The following is a 19,677-nucleotide window of genomic DNA, read 5'->3' as shown; positions in this document are numbered from 1 at the left end:
CTAATGGGTAGTGGGATCATCCTGCTTGAGTGACGGGTTGCCATTCGAATCTTTGGTTGATGGGTCTTTTGGGATCATATCGGGTCTCCAGCGAGGTCTGTGGGCTGCTGGCCTATTGGGCGGCTGGCTCTGGGGTGTCAGGCTTCCAGTTGGCTACCCACTCTCGTGCTTCTGGGGTAATTTTCTCCATTAATTGCTTGATCGCGTCCCGAAGGGCAGCATCGGAACCCTACCATCGAGCCAGCAGTTGCAGTGTCGCACGGAGTTGCCTGCCAAATTCTACACAGGAGACCCCTGGTGAGAATATATCCAAGACTTGGTGCGATATCTCTCGGGGTAATGGTAAAAAGGGCCAGCAGGGTGTCCTTAATGGTTCCATAGACCAGTCAGTCTTGAGGCCCAAGTGACAAGGCAGCATCCCATACCCAACTAGTCAAACTAATCCACAGGTATTTAGCCCAATCAGCTCTGGGCACCTGGTGCACTAGCATTAGAGTCTCAAAATCATGCAGCTGTTCATAGATTTTGGTGTTGAACTCATTAAACAATGGCACACCTCTGTAGTGGAGAGGAGTTCCTTAGTGGGGGACTATCATGGGAATAGAGTCCGGTTCTGGCGGTAAGGGTACTGGAACTCCTAAAACTGATTCCATAGCAAACAAGCCATTTCCCAACTTGAGGCAACAAGTCCCAATGCAACCAACAACTTGTAGATTTGGGCTGCTGGGGACTGTGTTGATTCCAGACCAGCACTGGGTTCTTACTCTGGCAATTCATCTGGCTCCATCTCGGCAGAGTTTTCGTCATCCTTCACGATGTTCTGGGCATCCCAATGGACCAATTCCTTGATCAAATACAACCAAGTGTCAGTGGTCTGGTATTCAATCTGTTGAAGCTGGCACAGCTCATGTAGTAGTCATTTCCTGTGGCTATACATCCACCCTGGTCATCTTCCCACAGCCGAGTTGGTGTGGTTGGACATGGTGGCATTCGAAACCTGCTGTGTATGCCTCACCTGTGGTCTGTTGGGTCTGTCTATATGCCTCCCTGGTTGTGGAGCCCTTAGACTATGTGTACGAACACCAGTCCCCTGCAGCTCCCCCCAGCTGCCGGGCTGAGTAGTCTTGCTCCTGCCACCATATGAAGTCACAGGGTCAGTGGGTGCACTCGTACCAGGTCTCATACCACTGAGTACCCACTCTATTTTCCCGTGGGCAGAACACTACGCGGAGAACACAGGGTGAGGGTAAAAGTTTGACAATTTATTGAACCACCAGCACACAATAGCATACAGAAAAGTCCCAGCAAATACCAAAGATGGTGCAAATTACAGAGTTTCACCCTTCCCCTAACTCGCCTAGATTACAGCTGTTTCCAGGGATGACTACCCCAACCAGTCGTTCCCTGCTTTTGGAGGTAACGACAAGCTTTGGAAGCTAACCGATAGCCGTGAGGTATGTGGTCAGGTAACTTGATTGCCCCAACCTAGATTCTTCAAAACGTCTCTGGGGTTTCAGTGATGATTATTAAAGTCCTTTGTTCTTCCAGCTTGGGTAGTGGCCCCCTAAGGCTACTTTCACACTTTTTGGGAAAAAAACGCATCCTGCAAATGCGCCCGCAGGATGCGTTTTTTTCCCATAGACTTGTATTGCTGACGGATTGCGACGTATGGCCATACGACGCGTCCGTCGTGCACTGGATGCGTCGTGTTTTGTCGTACCGTCGTCACAAAAAACTTTCAATGTAATGTTTATTCGTAGTCAGATCCGCCATTTCCTACCGCGCATGCGCGGCCGGAACTCCGCCCCCTCCTCCCCGGGACTTAGAATAGGCAGCGGATGCGTTGAAAAACTGCATCCGCTGCCCACGTTGTGCCGAATTTGCACAACGTCTGTCTGTACGTCGTGCCGACGCTTTGCGACGGCCGTGTACCAACGCAAGTGTGAAAGTAGCCTAAGCCGACATCCTGTAGAGTTTCTTCGAACAGAGGACAAAGTCTCCTTTTATATAATTCACAACTGTCCTTCAACCAGCATACAGAGGTCAAGAGAAGTCATTGTTTGATAATGTAATCTATTTGCATAGGTTTTTCCTCCTGTTTTGCAAGTCAACAAAACAGGATTACATGTGGGGATTCCCTAGCAACCAGGTAACCCCCATATGTACTTATGCTGGCTAACAGATATAAATCATTCAGCTGCGGCGATGAAAACTAATCTCCCGAGTACTTACAAATACTCGGAGGACACCCGAGTGTGCTCGGGAAATCTCGAGTACCGATTATACTCGCTCATCACTAGTAAACATATTGGCAAACATTGTTGAATGACCCTGTATCACGGTCTTCCAAAGATAGCAGACAGTAAGTTGTAGGAGCTAATATAAGATGCAAAACATTAGCCATTCATCCATTTAGAAATATCAATTTAACCTACAATAGGCAATACTTCAAACGACTGTTTGTTTATGATTCTGTGCATACTGAATTTGCGCCTGGCTTAAGACACACACACACACACACACACACACACACACACACACACACACACACACACACACACACACACACACACACACACACACACACACACACACACACACAATGGAATAATTTCCCCACCTCCTTCTCCTGCATATCACAGCAGTTCTTGGTTTTTCGTTTCTCTGCTGTAGGATACAGACATCTGATGACGTACAGAACTGAGAAATGAAGGGGTGAGTGATATTTATAGGAGGTGAGAATTGTGCTATGTATACGAAGGGGAGCGAGTTATGAAGAACGAGAGCGCCATACCGTGTGTGAGTATACATTTAGAATAAGGGCACCCTAGCATGTGTGTGTGTGTGTGGGGCGAGAATGAGGGGCCCTACGGTATGTATATGTAGAATAAGAGCACCCTACCGTGTTTAGAGAGCATTAGAGTGCCATATCGTGTGTATGGCCTACCATGTGTGTGGTGAGAATAAGCGTGCCCTATGGGGTGTGTGGTGAAAATAAGAGTTTACTACCGTATGTGGCGAACGTAAGAGCGCCATTTCGTGTGTATGGTGAGAATAAGGGAGCCCTACCGTCTGTGTGTGTGTGTGTGGCAAGAATGACCGCACCCTACCATGTGTATATGAATGTATACAAGGGCACCCCACTATGTGTGTTACAAAAATATGGGCTCCCTGTGGTGTGTGGATATATATATATATATATATATATATATATATATATATATATATATATATATATATATATATTTTTTTTTTTTTTATTGCTGTACCATGTTTAGGAAACGATGAGCCAATATATCACTGTACTGTATGTATATGGGGGTGAGGAGCCCAAATATCACTGTGTGGGGGCAGCCTAGATCTCTGTACCGTGTGTGTATTTTATAGATATAGATTGTACTCACTCAGGTGCATAGGAGGAAACAGGAGGCACAGTCTCTTCAACGTCCATGTGGGTTTATTTGCTTCATAAACCATCAAGCCCTCAACAAAAAGGTAAACACAGCACAAAGGAGATAGAACCAGTAGGAGTCGTGCCTCGAGATCGGCAACATCCTACTGAGGCGCGTAGCCGGTGGCCGGAACGCCGAGGAAGTAACAGACTTCACATTACTTCAAACACCGGCAGGACAGTTAATTATAGGTTGGCTGTCTAACTTAAATCACCTAAGCGGACATAGGAGGCAATTGTGGGAGAGGGGCGTCTCTAGGGCCCCAGAATAACTCCAGGCCTACCTGTCATACGGGTGCGTCCTAGCCATATTATACTGGGGGGACGGAGAGAGAATGGATACGACAGTTGTGAGGACTATCTCGTGGTGCTCAACACACAGGCGCTAGAAGGTAGGCACTGATTTCCACCTGCAAAGGGAACTCTGGATGTGCCTTCGGACCGGCCAGCCTCAGCCAGCCCTGTTAACTGTGCTCTGGATTGCGGATCCCGAAGTCTTCAGTAAAAAAGGTAAAGAGACTGCAACCCTGCATCCTCGTTATTAATTGCTCCTCACATCATCACCACCTACACTACTGGGAAGCCCTGGGGATATACTTCATCTGTGGGAAGGTATACCATCTAGCTGCCATCACATCACCCCAGTGGACCCCTAAGCAGCGTCGGTCACCCTGACCGAATACCACAGGTGGCGTCACGAACTCTTGACAAACTTTCATCACCTTTCATTGGACGCCCCTTAGCAGGGTCACGGACCGGGTCCAGCCACCGTGACAACCCCAGGACCGAGACAGAGAGGACCGGTACCGAGTGCCCCACGGCCCTGCGTCTGGGGGCGCTCCAGACACAGAAAGGCTTCTCCCTCTCAAGACACAGACCACTCTGCCAGTGTGGACTGACTGGACATTACAGACTCCCAAACACACCTCCTTTACATAGGTGTAACCACACCCAGGTACCTATCACATGGCTAGTCAGATGATCGTAACATCACCGCAGGTCCTTAAACACACAACCATCTTAGGTGTTCAGATACACCCCTTTGGGTGGGTGGGTATGTAGGTGACTGGACCCACCCATCTCTCCAATCACCTGGAAGCCTTCCCAATGTAAAACAAATCCCTCAGCAATAGATCTACTGAGAAAAACATACCCAGGCTTCCATCACAGTGGCACCCACCTTTGCGATACATACCGCCCATTAATCACATGACCAGTCACCATACCAATATATATAATGTGGGGAGCGTATGTATCGCGGTGTGTATGTGTATATATTAGTGGGAGCCTATTCATCACTAAATGTAGACAGCCAATATTTCGCTGTATTGTATGTATGTGGAGGGTGGGGAGCCCATATATCGCTGTGCTGTATGTACAGTGGGTACGGAAAGTATTCAGACCCCTGTAAATTTTTCACTCTTTCATTGCAGCCATTTGGTAGATTCAGAAAACTTCATTTTTTTCACATTAATGTACACTCTGCACCCCATCTCGACTGAAAGAAACAAACGTAGAAATTTTTGCAAATTTATTAAAAAAGAAAAATTTAAATATCACATGGTCATATGTATTCAGACCCTTTGCTCAGCATTGAGTAGAAGCACCCTTTTGAGCTAGAACAACCATGAGTCCGATTGGGAAAGATGCAACAAGTTTTTCACACCTGGATTGGGGGATCCTCTGCCATTCTTCCTTGCAGATCCTTTCCAGTTCCGTCAGGATGGATGTTGAACGTTGGTGGACAGCCATTTTTAGGTCTCTCCAGAGATGCTTATTTGGGTTTAGGTCAGGGCTCTGGCTGGGCCAGTCAAGAATGGTCACAGAGTTGTGCTTAGGGTCATTGTCTTGTTGGAAGGTGAGCCTTCTTCCAAGTCTGAGGTCCAGAGCACTCTGGAAGAGGTTTTCATCCAGGATATCTGTAGTTGGCCGCATTCATGTTTCCTTCAATGACAACCAGTCGTCCTGTCCCTGCAGCTGAAAAACGCCCCCGTAGCATGATCCTGCCACCACCATGTTTCACTGTTGGGATTGTATTGGGAAGGTGATGAGCAGTGCCTGGTTTTCTCCACACATACTGCTTAGAATTATCACCTAAATGGTCTATCTTCATCTCATCAAACCAGAGAATCTTATTTCTCATAGTCCGGGAATCTTTCATGTGCTTTTTAGCAAACTCTATGCAGGCTTTCATATGTCTTGCACTGAGGAGAGGCTTCCGTGAGGCCATTCTGCCTTAAAGGCCCGACTGGTGGAGGGCTGCAGGGATAGTTGACTTTGTGGAACTTTCTCCCATCTCCCTACTGCATCTCTGAAGCTCAGCCACAGTGATCTTGGGGTTTTTCTTTACCTCTCTCACCAAGGCTCTTCTCCCACGATTGCTCAGTTTGGCTGGACGGCCAGGTCTAGGAAGACTTCTGGTGGTCCCAAACCAATTCCATTTAAAGGAAACCTGTCACCCCCCTCCCCCTCTCCTAGGCATTTGTAAGTAAAAGAGCCACCTTGTTCAGCACTAATGCTGCATTTGGACACGGTGGCTCTTTTAGTTATGCTCCTTGCACACGCTGAAATAAACACTTTTATAAAATGTGCCCCCTCATACCATGAAATCGCAAGGGAGGCGGGACTTTCCTTCCTAATCAGACACAGTACAGCCGTCATTCATACCCCCTTGGCGCTGGACGCCGCCTCCTCAGCGTTGTTTGAATCTGTCCCGGAGCCTGCACTGTTATGTTATCCCTTGGGCATGCGCAGTTAGCGCTGCCCGTCTTCTGACATCATTTGATGTCAGGCTGACTGCGCTTGTGTGGCCGCGCTGCCCGAGATCCCGCACCGCAGTGTCTTCTGATTTATTCATACTGCGGGGCTGGGATTCATGGGCATGCGCAGTGCATATCTTCGCCTCTCACTCATCTCCCTCCGCCTTCTTCAGACTGTGCGGCGTCAGCTGATCCCTAATCGCCGTGGCATGCGATTAGGGATCAGCTGACTCTGTCACTTACCCCAGCAGGCCACGGGTATCATTAGAAATATTGGTCTTGTAGAAAATCTTCCTTTCCTCCATCCAGCTTAATATTAGTAATATATACCATCTGGTTCATGGGGGCGGAGACAACATGGGCCTGTGTTATTTCCAATGCCAGGGCTGAATTTCAGTCGCAGTCCGTACCTGATCACCAGCTCTCTGTTTATAGATGGTGTCGATTATTTTATTCTTTCGATGGCACCATAACAATTAGGTGATGTTACAATTGCTTTCTTGGAGAAAACAGTTGCAAAATTAGGAATTAAAGTTGGGCCTTCTCAACATCATCATTTTTGACCACTTCACCTTTTTGATCCCGTAAAAAATTCTATAGCATCCTTGACTTTTCTTTTGCTTTTTGACATACCACCAAAATCTTTTTTGCTATTTTTGGTCTCCCTTGCAAGCCTCACTTCATAACTTGCTTTATCTCTTCTAACTCGTGCCTTGCATTCCCTGCAGTCAGCATTATACTTTTCTTTAGATATGCTCCCCTCTTTCCATTTAATATACATTTCTTTTTTCCTTTATAACAAGTGACTACGTTCTGTGTTCATCCACCCTTGTCTCTTTAAATGCTTCCAATTCTTCCAACTTTTCAGGATTGTTACCGATTGTGTGGTGAGAATTTCCTTTAGCAAAATCTCCCATCCTTCCTGGACATTTCTGTCCTTTAGATCATTCTGCCATTGGACCTTTCCTACCCTCTTTCTGAGTCCATTAAAATCTGCCTTTCTGAAGTCCAACTTTAAATACTTTTCTTCCTCCTCTTGTAATCCAAAGTTTGGAGATAGCATGATCGCTGCCATCTTTATTTCCTTAATCATTTCCTCCCTGTGGTGGGTATGAGGCTATGTGCACACGTTCAGGATTTCTCGCAGAAAATTCCTGAGAATTCCGGACATTTTCTGCAAGAAATCCGCAAGAAAACCGCATGCGTTTTTGCCGCGATTTTGACGCGGTTTTTTCCAGACACTTCCCAATGCATTTTGGAGTGGGAAATCTGCAAAAAAAACGGAAAATTAATGAACATGCTGCGGTTTTTACCGCGATGCGTTTTTTCACAGAAAAAACTGCATCATGTGCACAAAACATGCAGAATTCATTCTAAATGATGGGATGCTTATTGTATGCGTTTTTTTGCGGTTTTATAGCGTTTTTATCGGGAAAAACCGCAACGTGTGCACACAGCCTTAATTAGGTCCAAGATTGCAGATCCTTTTGATTTCTATTCTACCTTTTTGGAAGTTAACCCTGCTGTACTGTTTGGATCAATATGACCTGAAATGATTTTTAAGACCCTGTAGATTTTTTTTTTTTTATGAGGATTTGAAACTTGTGGTATCTTAACTTCTCCTCATTTATGGAGCTCTATATATTTATTTTTTTACTTTTTGCTACACGCTGATTGTTACACTTATACTGTTCGGGTCAATATGACCCCATTAGCATTTTATACTGTTCTACAGGTCTCTGATTATTTCTGACTGCAAAAGTTATGTTTTTTTATGTGTACTTCATCTCAAAATAGTGGTGGTTTCACTGTTCTTATCAGTAAACAAGTACCGTATATACTCAAGTATAAGCCGAGATTTTCAGCCCAAATTTTAGGGCTGAAAGTGCCCCCCTCGGCTTATACTCGAGTCACGGTAGCGGTGGGGTCGGCGGGTGAGGGGGTGAGGGCGCTGAGGCATACTTACCTAGTCCCAGCGATCCTCGCGCTGTCCCTGCCGTCCCACGGGCTTCGGCGCTGCAGCTTCTTCCTCTCTTCAGCGGTCACGTGGGACCGCTCATTACAGAAATGAATAAGCGGCTCCACCTCCCATAGGGGCGGAGCCGCTTATTCATTTCTCTAATCAGCGGTGCCGGTGACCGCTGATAGAGAAAGAAGCTGCAGCGCCGAAGACAGGAGGGGACAGCGCGAGGATCGCCAGGACTAGGTGAGTATGTTATATTCACCTGTCCTCGTTCCAGCCGCCGGGCGCCGATCCATCTTCCCGGCCGGCGCCTCCATCTATCCGGCGTCTGCGCTCTCTGACTGATCAGGCAGAGGGCGCGATGACGCATATAGTGTGCGCGGCGCCCTCTGCCTGATCAGTCAGAGCAGAGACGCCGGGAAGATGGAGGCGCCGGAACGAGACGCTGGGAGCTGCAATCAAGGGAGGTGAGTATGTGGTTTTTTTTTTTTTATTGCAGCAGTAGCAGCGGCAGCACAGATTAATGTGGAGCATCTATGGGGCACAGTGAACGGTGCAGAGCACCGTATAAGGCACAGCTAGGGGGCACAATGAACGGTGCAGAGCACCGTATAAGGCACAGCTAGGGGGCACAATGAACGGTGCAGAGCACCGTATATGGCACAGCTAGGGGGCACAATGAACGGTGCAGAGCACCGTATAAGGCACAGCTAGGGGGCACAGTGAACGGTGCAGAGCACCGTATATGGCACATCTAGGGGGCACAATGAACGGTGCAGAGCACCGTATAAGGCACAGCTAGGGGGCACAATGAACGGTGCAGAGCACCGTATAAGGCACAGCTAGGGGGCACAATGAACGGTGCAGAGCACCGTATATGGCACAGCTAGGGGGCACAATGAACGGTGCAGAGCACCGTATAAGGCACAGCTAGGGGGCACAATGAACGGTGCAGAGCACCGTATAAGGCACAGCTAGGGGGCACAATGAACGGTGCAGAGCACCGTATAAGGCACAGCTAGGGGGCACAATAAACGGTGCAGAGCACCGTATATGGCACAGCTATGGGGCACAGTGAACGGTGCAGAGCACTGTATATGGCACAGCTAGGGGGCACAGTGAACGGTGCAGAGCACTATATGGGGCACAGCTGTGGGGAAATATGAATGGTGTAGAGCACTATATGGCACAGCTATGGGGAAATAATGATCTATTTTTATTTTTGAAATTCACCGGTAAATGCTGCATTTCCACCCTAGGCTTATACTCGAGTCAATAAGTTTTCCCAGTTTTTTGTGGCAAAATTAGGGGGGTCGGCTTATACTCGGGTCGGCTTATACTCGAGTATATACGGTAATTATCTAGTATTATCCATTTGCTGTTTGTGAGAGAGGAGACTGGTTGTCTATCATTCAAAGGCTGGGGGTTTCACTGTCATCAGTAATCAAGTATTTATTTAGTCAAATGCATTTTCAGTTTGTGAGAGAAGACACTGTTGTCTTATAAATTGGACACCAGTCATTTGACTTACACCCTGAAGCTAAGTCCTGTGAAAGAGACGCTGGAATCTGTGAGAGAGAGAGAGAGCACTGAGCTGTGAATACACATCTTTACAGGTATTTTTTTTTTTTTTTTTCAAAACTTGGATAAAAAGGTTTCTAAAATGTCTATTGACTGACGCTGTGAATACATATCTTTACAACTATTGTTTTCTTTTCCAAACTTAGGTAATTCTAATAAGCACAATGCACCATGACAATGCCGTAAGTGATAGAGAAGACAGAAAACCTGACATTATTTTAGATTATAATGTCACAAAGGGAGCAGTTGAAACTTTAGACCAAGCAATATCAACATATACATGCAAACGCAAAACCAATCGGTGGCCAATGATTTTATTTTATAACATACTGGACGTTTCTGCATACAATGCATTTGTCTTATGGAAAGAAATCGACCCCGATTGGAACCGGAATAAGCTGCATAAAAGAAGATTATTTCGTGAGGAATTGGGCAAATCCTGGGCTAGGCCATATATTGAGAGCAGAAAAGTGACCCCCCAGAAGTGAAGGAGCAACAGTCATTGTAAAGAGTGTCCAGCATGCTCAAGAAAGAGACTCCACATCCACGGCCTCCACCAGCACAGCTACCAGCAGCCCAGCTATCAGCAAAAAAAGGAAGAGATGTAGCTTCTGTCCATCTTCCTGTGACAATAAGACTAATCTGACATGTGCTGGATGTTCAAAATATCTGTGTAAAGGACATATGTCATATTATTGTGTTTAGTGTAAAAACGCATTGTAGGATTGCTCTTACTGAGTGTATTGGGGGACACTCGCTTAGCACTGGATTAACGTACACGAGCACGGTTTTTCACACAAAACAGTCCACATGGTTTATTATGGCACCATAAACCACAGATATATGAACAATAAGCAAACAGTCTTTGCATCAATCTTCACATTAACAGTATACGGCTTTGAAAACGTGGTCACTAATCATGCTGAACCTCTGTGTCCAGTTATCGTGGGTTACCACACAGTTTATAAATCAACACAAGCACCAGCAGTCTATGGTACCTTACGGGAGCTCCTGCTCCACCTGCTGACTCCTTGTCAGTCTTCTGGGAAAGTTGCCTCACGGGAATCACCAACTTGCCTGTGCGGCATATCTTAGTCAGTCCAGACCCACAGAAGGACGGTAGCTTCCCTAACAGTTCCACTGTTCGCTTTTCAGGGATCCGGTCCTACTCCCAGGACCTCCCAACACACAAGCGTGTGACCTCTCCAGGTGCTATTCAGGACTCCATCCAACACCCCAGGCATGTGACCTGTCCGGGTGCTATTCAGGACGGTAGTCCAACACCCCAGGCCACCAGGTCTGAAGCCTCACCATGTGCTCTTCAGGAAGCCTCCTCCCAGGTCTTCCAACACAGGCTTCAAACAGGAAACTCACAGCGACATGTGACCCACACCCTGGTCACATTATATATCTTTAACGACTCCCCTGGGTGGGAGTTTGGATGTGTGGCTAGTTTGTCCCGCCCATCTCACATAACTAGCCCTGCCAACCTCCCATAGCTATTATACAACACAAAATACTTGTGGGACTATAGGTCCCAGAACACCACATCGCTTCAGGCTGGCAGCGCAGAGTCTCCTCCTCTGCGACACACATATCGGCCATTCACCACAATGCCGGACTTTGTCACATAATCACATCCATGCATGCAACTGCCATGCACTCTCCCAGCCTCAATACGCCTCCGTGCGTATACCGGGGAGACCATGCAGCGCCCCCTACCTGTTACAGGGGTCACTGCATCACAGCATGAAGACGTTCAGTTTTTCTTTCTAAAAAGGTTGAAGTTTTTATGATTTTTCATCTGTTGATTTATAAATATTGTTTTTAAAAAGTTAAATTTCATGTTTTAGTAATAGTAATGTAAAGCTTCTTTGTTATTTGTGTGCAGAATGCCAACAATCAAAGATAATTGTAAAAAGCCTGTGTAACCTTTTTATGAAAAAAAATAAATTAAGTTTAAATTTTTCATTTGTTTATGATCAATCATGTTCACATACAGTATAATAATGAAAAAGTATTCAAATAAAACACTTAGAGTAGCTAAAAATCAAGAATTAATAGGTCGGGTCATATTGACCCGGGAACAGTACAAGTGTATAGCAAATGCGGACAGAACAGTAGGGTTAAAGTTGTCAGCAAGAGAAGATAAGAATTTACTGTACTTTTGCATGAGAGTGATTCTTAACAAATCACTGTCATACTTTTTTTTTTTTTTTAGAACAGAGACCTCTGATGTAAAAAAAAAAGTTCATCCATTTCTTCAGTCTGACCAGGTGGCCTATAGTAAACACCTACAATATTGTCCTTTCTATTCTTCTCTCCTTGAATTCTTACCCAGTTTCTACAGAGCACCAGTGTCTGAAGCTTGGATCTCTGAGGAGATGTACAATTTCCTAACATAAAAAGCAACACCTCCTCCTTTCTAATTTAATCCTGTTTCTAATAAATAAGTTGTAGCCTTCAAGGTTTGTATTCCAATAATGTGTATCATCCCACCAAGTTTCAGTGATGCCTATGACATCATATCTCTCGTCCTGTGTTAGCAGCTCCAATTCTCCTTGTTAGTTTCCCATTCTCTGTGCATTTGTACATTTTAGTTTGTATTCTGCCTAACTTGCTCCACTATTTTCATTCAGAGGTTGATGTTTTTGTTCTTACTTTCCACTTCTAATAGCAGGGTTCTCAAAAGAATTAATTAGCTGCATATTTCTTTCTGGCCGTATATTTCCCATCCCATATTGCTCTAGTTTAAAGCTCTCCTGATGAGTGTAGCAAGGCATCTACCAAATATGTGTTTTCCTGCTTTCGGAAGATGCAACACATCTTTAGCAAGGAGTCCATAATACTAGTAATTCACTCCATGGTCAAGAAACCCAAAACATTGCTCACGGCACTATCGACGTAGCTAATTATTCACCTGTAGAATCCTGTTCAATCTCCTTGGTTCATGTCCATCCACTGGGAGGATAGATGAGATGACCCCTGCTCCCAGTTCCTTCACTTTCCGGTCTAGGTCTTCAGAGTCTCTGCCTATAGTTTCCAGTTTCTTTCTTGCTTTGTCATTTGTTATTGTGTGTATTCATAGCCTTGAGTAGTCTTTACCACCGAAGAGTCTTGATACCCTTATCATAAACATGATATGATGATTTGGGCACCTGGAAGACAGCACACTTCTTGTGACATAATGTCTGATCGGCAGATAGCGGCTTCTGTTCCTCCGAGTACGGAATCCCCCACGACCACCACTCTCCTTTTCTTCTTCACCACAGTGCTTCTTTTTCTCCCTTGAGGCTTATGACTTCTTACTGGGGTTTTGATTGCACAGCACTTTTTGATGTACATCTTCATAGTTGTCCTCCGTGAGAGCCTGGTAGCGGTTCTTCATCGGTATGGGTGCTGAATGCCTCTTCATCCTCCTGCTTCTTTGGGTCATGTGCTTCCGTTTCTCATACAGGAACACCGAGTAGTTCATCTCTTGGAACATTCTGAATAGATTCTTCTGCTCTGTCAAGGAAATCCTCATCTTCTTTGAGCTTCAGTGTAGCTATTCTCTCCTGAAGACATTGCAACTTTTCCTCTAAAGGTACCGTCACACTAGACGATATCGCTAGCGATCCGTGACGTTGCAGCGTCCTCGCTAGCGATATTGTCCAGTGTGACAGGGAGCAGCGATCAGGCCCCTGCTGTGCTGTCGCTGGTCGGGGAAGAAAGTCCAGAACTTTGTTTCGTCGCTGGATCTCCCGCAGACATCGCTGAATCGGCGTGTGTGACACTGATTCAGCGATGTCTTCGCTGGTAACCAGGGTAAACATCGGGTAACTAAGCGCAGGGCTGCGCTTAGTAACCCGATGTTTACCCTGGTTACCATTGTTAAAGTAAAAAAAACAAACGCTACATACTTACCTACCGCTGTTTGTCCTCGGCGCTCTGCTTCTCTGCTCTGGCTGTGAGCACAGCGGCCGGAAAGCAGAGCGGTGACGTCACCGCTCTGCTTTCCGGCTGCCCGGCGCTCACAGCCAGAGCAGAGAAGCAGAGCGCCGAGGACAGACAGCGGTAGGTAAGTATGTAGCGTTTGTTTTTTTACTTTTAGGATGGTAACCAGGGTAAACATCGGGTTACTAAGCGCGGCCCTGCGCTTAGTTACCCGATGTTTACCCTGGTTACCGGGGACTTCGGGATCGTTGGTCGCTGGAGAGCTGTCTGTGTGACAGCTCTCCAGCGACCAAACAGCGACGCTGCAGCGATCCGGATCGTTGTCGGTATCGCTGCAGCGTCGCTTAGTGTGACGGTACCTTAACAGAGTCACAAGCTACATTTCTAGCACGTAAAGTTTCTCCTCTGGCAAGTCTGTAAACATGTTAAAATACAATAAATTTGCGCAAGGGAAAAACTGGAGAATATATGGGAAAAAATAGAAGCTTTACTGAAAATAAGTAAAAAGTGAAACCATGTCAGAGAAAAAAGGAACCACCTCGGTAATTGCACTTAGCTCAGCTTTAGAGAAAAAATAGTATATAATATATAACAGAACACAGATTAATTACCACATAAGCAAGATTCCTGTTTCTGGGCTGCAAAAAATAATTAAGATAACTGCAAGGAATGAATGATTAATCAATATATGCCAGGAACAAACAGATGGCTTCACAATAATAATGTATAAAAGTCCCAATAAAATAGTCCAGAATCCTGTGTATTTTGAGGGCCCTTTAGGCCATTAGGAGGACAGTCTAAAAGACAGTTTTGGAGCATGCATGTAGAAGCCGAAATTTGCACAAAGAGGCTGCCCCGGCCGGTGGCAGTACTTCTATTAGAAAGCTTACCGCAGTATCCAGTAGGAGGAAACACCTGTTCACTTGCTGCGGTTTACCTTTCGTGGAGCCGGTGTGATGATGGTGACCGCTGGTTCTTCGTTAGGATGCAGGCAGCAGTTGTGTCCGGGGGTCTATGGTGAATCCCGGTCGCTGAGGTCAGTAACTGCGTCCCCTCTATGGGCGGTATTAGGAGAAATTACTTAAACAGGCTTAGTGCAAATTGTATCATATATTCCTTTTCTCTCTGACATTGTTGCACTTTTTACTTATTATTTGCAGTAAAGGTCCTATTTTTTTCCCATATATTCTCCAGTTTTTCCCTTGCGCAAATTTATTATATTTTAACATATATCCTATTGACAAACCTGTGGTTATTGTCCAGATTTCCAGCATCGATAAACTCTCTCCTACTAGAGTCGCTGAATCATATACCTCACTTTGAGGCCGGGATCACACATGCGAGAAACACAGCCGAGTCTCGCATGTTAATACCCGGCACTCAGGAGTGGAGTATGCGGCCGCATAGCAATACATGGAGCCGCACGCTTTACTCCCGAGAGCCAGCGACAGTGCCGGGTATTAACATGCGAGACTCAGGCCGGGATCACGCATGCTAGAAATACGGCCAAGTCTGTAAACATGTAGCACACATTGCAGCTCACCATATGGGTAATCTCCTTCTCCATGTTGAACAAAACAAATTTCTGTGCAACCACCATCGGTTTGACAATTTCCTCCAAGCAGCTCAATCCAGCTGCACCCGAAAATCCTCAGGTTTCCAGAATGCACAAGGAATATGCAAATTCTCCCACAGCCTTCAATTCCTGGTTTCCTGGGGAGGGTGGGGAGCCCATATATCGCTGTACTATATGTATATGTGGAAGCCCATATATCACTGTACTGTATGTATATGGGGTGGGGGAGGCCATATATCGCTGTACTGTATGTGGAGGGTGGGGAGCCTATATATTGCTGTACTGAATATGGGGGTGAAGCTCCTATATATTGCTCTACTATATGTATATGCGGGTGGGGAGCCTATATATCGTACTGTATATGGGGTGGGGAGCCCATACATTGCTGTACTGTATGTATATGGGGGTGGGGAGCCTATATATCATACTGTATATGGGGTGGGGGGCCCATATATTGCTGTACTGTATATGGGGGTGGGGAGCCTATATATCGTACTGTATATGGGGTGGGGAGCCCATATATTGCTGTACTGTATGTATATGGGGGTGGGGAGCCTATATATCATACTGTATATGGGGTGGGGGGCCCATATATTGCTGTACTGTATATGAGGGTGGGGAGCCTATATATCATACTGTATATGGGGTGGGGGCCCATATATTGCTGTACTGTATATGGGGGTGGGGAGCCTCTATATCATACTGTATATGGGGTGGGGGGCCCATATATTGCTGTACTGTATATGGGGGTGGGGAGCCTATATATCATACTGTATATGGGGTGGGGGGCCCATATATTGCTGTATGTATATGGGGGTGGGGAGCCTATATATCATACTGTATATGGGGTGGGGGGCCCATATATTGCTGTACTGTATATGGGGGTGGGGAGCCTATATATCATACTGTATATGGGGTGGGGGGCCCATATATTGCTGTACTGTATATGGGGGTGGGGAGCCTATATATCATACTGTATATGGGGTGGGGGGCCCATATATTGCTGTACTGTATGTATATGGGGGTGGGGAGCCTATATATCATACTGTATATGGGGTAGGAGCCCATATATTGCTGTACTGTATGTATATGGGGGTGGGGAGCCTATATATCATACTGTATATGGGGTAGGAGCCCATATATTGCTGTAATGTATGTATATGGGGGTGGGGATCCTATATATTGTACTGTATATGGGGTGGGGAGCCCATATATTGCTGTACTATATGGGGGGAGCCTATATATCATTGTACTATATGCATTTGGGGGTGGGAAGCCTATATATGGCTGTGCTGTATGTATGAGTGCTGAGTGTGTATATATGTGTGTGTGTATGTATGTATGTATATATATAGAGAGAGAGAGAGAGATAGATATATATATATATATATATATATATATATATATATATATATATATATATATATTCTATATCTGTACTGTATGGGTGGAGGTAAGGGGCTTATATATCGTTGTATGTATGTATTTATATTGGGTTGGGGAGTTTATATATCGCTATATTGTATGTATATGGGGGGGCCTGTTATAATTTTCTCTGTGCCCTTTCTTGAAGGCAGCAGAAAGCGTCAGAGATTGAGGAGGGCACTGTCCGCGTTCAGGAAGGTGAGCCGGGTTTTGGGGATATTTGGGAGGTGTTATCATCTGCACGTATTCTTACTGGCCTCCTTCTCTCCACAAGGTGCAGTGGCCACAGGGGAGGACCCCACCAGCGTTGCCATTGCTAGTATCCAGTCAGCCGCAACCTTCTCGGACCCGGGGGTGAAGTATGTATTCCGGGCCGACAGTGGAGGTACACAGGTAGGTGATATAATACAGGGCCAGATATGGAGGGTACTATAATACAAGGCCAGACATGGGGGTCACTATAATAAATAGCCAGATAGCAGGGAAAGCTCTATAGTACATGGCCAGATAGCGGGGAGGGAGCTCTATAATACACAGTCAGATATGCAGGAAGAGCTCTATAATACACGGCCAGATATGGGAGGGGAGCCATATAATACATGGCTAAATAGCGGGGGGAGTGGTATAATACATGGCCAGATATGGGGGGGTGGGGAATCGTACAATACACGGCCAGATATGGGGGAGTAGCATAATACTGAGACAGATATGGGGGGGGAGTGGTATAATACACGGCTAGATAATGGGGAAGGGGGGGGCGGTAAAATACACGACCAGATATGGGGGGGGGGGGGGATTGGTATAATACACGGCCAGGCAACGGGGGGGGGGGGGGTGTGAGTGGTATTATACACGGCTAGATAGTGAGAGTAGGGGGAAGCACTATATTATGGGGAGGAGTCATCCTATGAATCATAGGAGTAAAGTCAAGTCCGGCTTATAAGGCTCCTTCCTGCTCTGGTTCTTTGGGGCCTGCATCTGATTTTCAGCCCTGGATGTAGTCTGTTGTATGGCTTTGTCATCTCCAGGTCATGTACAGGGTAATCCAGGTGGCAGAGGGTCAGTTGGATGGACAGACGGAGGGCTCAGGTGCCATTAGTGGGTTCCCGGCAGCGCAGTCAATGACTCAGGTGAGTCCTTTGCCTATGTGTAATATGCAGCCAGTGACCCTAGAAGGGAACGTCATCTCCCGCACGTTGCAGGCAGTCATCCAAGGCGCGTTCACCAGTGAGGATGCTGGGGAGAGCGACACCGCCACAGAGACCCACTACACCTATTTTCCCACAGCAGCAGTGGCAGACACAAGTACGTCAGTCGGAGCAGGTGCCACCGCAACAACTGTGGTTACAACACAAAACAATGAGGCCCTGCTGGGTCCTGCAGCGTCCACCGGTGCAGGTAAGACCTGAGTATGGCTATCATTTGTACCCGTGGACACAAGCTGATCTCTGCTTCCACCTCACAGGGCAGTTCTTTGTTATGATGTCTCCTCAAGATGTTCTCCAGGGGGGAGCTCAGCGGTCCATCGCTCCCAGGACTCACCCGTACTCTCCGTGAGTATCTGTCATTGTGTCATAAACCTGAAAGTTGTAAATGAAGATGTCACACATGTCTGTCCGTCCTCTCCCCTGTCTAGGAAATCTGATGGCCCTCGCACCACACGTGATGAGAAGAGGAGAGCGCAGCATAATGAAGGTAACGTCCTGTAATGGTTTGCTTGCAGGACGCTGTGCACATTACGTGCTCCACCATAATGCTGTTTCTCTTCACAGTGGAACGCCGGCGTCGGGACAAGATCAACAACTGGATTGTTCAGCTGTCCAAGATCATCCCCGACTGCTCTATGGAGAGTACGAAGTCCGGCCAGGTACAGAGCTGCAAACCCAATGCTTCCATGGCTGGCAGGGTTCAGGACCTTCCCCTCCACATCACCCTGTTTCCAATAAAGTGGCTGATGATCTGTGCCAACATATCCCCCACCACTCTGCTCAGGGAGGTTTCACATCAGTCCCAGTGACGCACAGTTTGATCTAGCTCAGTATGGCCAGTTGTAGTAGAGATGGATTATGTGAAGGAGTGGGCATGCTGTGTTTGGGAGCACGTAGGATCTGGTGGCAATTCCCAACTCTCAAATCTTGCCTGTTTTTTAGAGCAAAGGCGGCATCTTGTCTAAAGCCTGTGACTACATCCAAGAGCTGCGCCAGGGGAACTTGCGCCTGTCTGAGGAGCTGCAGAGCCTCGAGCAGCTGCAGATGGACAATGAGATGTTAAGGCAGCAGGTGAGTTTTAGGCCTGAGGGAGTTGTGGCTACAAGACACTGGTGACTGGGTCTTATCCTTCTTGTGCAGGTGGAAGATATCAAGAACAAGAATCTGATTCTTCGCACTCAGCTCCGCCATCACGGGGTAGAGATCATTATTAAGAATGATGCCCGCTGATGGAGCTGCCTTGGAGATCAGGCCCATGGACAGTGGACCAAGATTCCGAGCCCCGTGCATCAATGCACTGTAAATACATCATGAGGAGACTCGTGTGACCAGATGTAGAAATGTATATTTGTTAATTTTTGTACTTGTGTTGCCTCTGCTTTGCCCGGCGTCACTTGCCACCTGCCCTTATCTTGTTTTATTAGAATGAATTGTGCTGTACAGTCCCTGCTACCTCTTCTGCCTGTCATTGACCGTCGTCGCCTGTTCAGAGCTCCTGCCCACCACCGGGCTGTGGTGTTTGGAGGGTCCACATTGTCCATTATACATACGGAAGGAGAAAGACTAAACTTTGTGTGGATTCTCAACAGTGTGAGCTTTAGAGCGGCTCTGGCATGTGCAGCAAACAACCTGCAGGTGCTCTGCTCTAGTGCCCACCACAGTGTAGTGTGGAGGGGATGTCCACACATTGATTCTGCCCTATTATTTGCCTCTTGGCCTACTGTTCAATGTTTGGTACTGTTACACAGCGTCCAAGGCTGATATTAAATATCTAGACC

At 46.5% G+C, this 19,677-nt stretch overlaps 1 protein-coding gene across 5 annotated transcripts in view; it reads left to right on the top strand.

Moving 5' to 3' along the window:
- USF1 (upstream transcription factor 1) overlaps window positions 1-19,344 on the top strand; it is a 38,081-nt gene extending 18,737 nt beyond the window's left edge. Inside the window, exons 2-11 of one of the 5 annotated variants that reach the window (XM_069726255.1) lie at window positions 2,674-2,715; window positions 16,840-16,889; window positions 16,972-17,084; window positions 17,720-17,821; window positions 17,894-18,089; window positions 18,157-18,244; window positions 18,328-18,386; window positions 18,464-18,558; window positions 18,842-18,970; window positions 19,040-19,344. In XM_069726255.1, coding sequence (XP_069582356.1) covers window positions 2,708-2,715; window positions 16,840-16,889; window positions 16,972-17,084; window positions 17,720-17,821; window positions 17,894-18,089; window positions 18,157-18,244; window positions 18,328-18,386; window positions 18,464-18,558; window positions 18,842-18,970; window positions 19,040-19,129 — 930 coding nt within the window. In that variant the 5' untranslated portion in view covers window positions 2,674-2,707 and the 3' untranslated portion in view covers window positions 19,130-19,344. Of the gene's footprint in view, window positions 1-2,673; window positions 2,716-16,839; window positions 16,890-16,965; window positions 17,085-17,719; window positions 17,822-17,893; window positions 18,090-18,156; window positions 18,245-18,327; window positions 18,387-18,463; window positions 18,559-18,841; window positions 18,971-19,039 lie in introns of all 5 variants that reach the window. The other 4 variants (XM_069726247.1, XM_069726230.1, XM_069726239.1 and 1 more) reach the window with 4 other exon arrangements.
- The last annotated feature ends 333 nt before the right edge of the window (window positions 19,345-19,677 follow it).

This window comes from Ranitomeya imitator, chromosome 1 (genome assembly GCF_032444005.1).
Source record: "Ranitomeya imitator isolate aRanImi1 chromosome 1, aRanImi1.pri, whole genome shotgun sequence".
Classification (NCBI taxonomy): domain Eukaryota; kingdom Metazoa; phylum Chordata; class Amphibia; order Anura; family Dendrobatidae; genus Ranitomeya; species Ranitomeya imitator.
The sequence above is the reverse complement of the archived record's forward strand: the minus strand, read 5'-3'. Positions and strand labels throughout refer to the sequence as shown.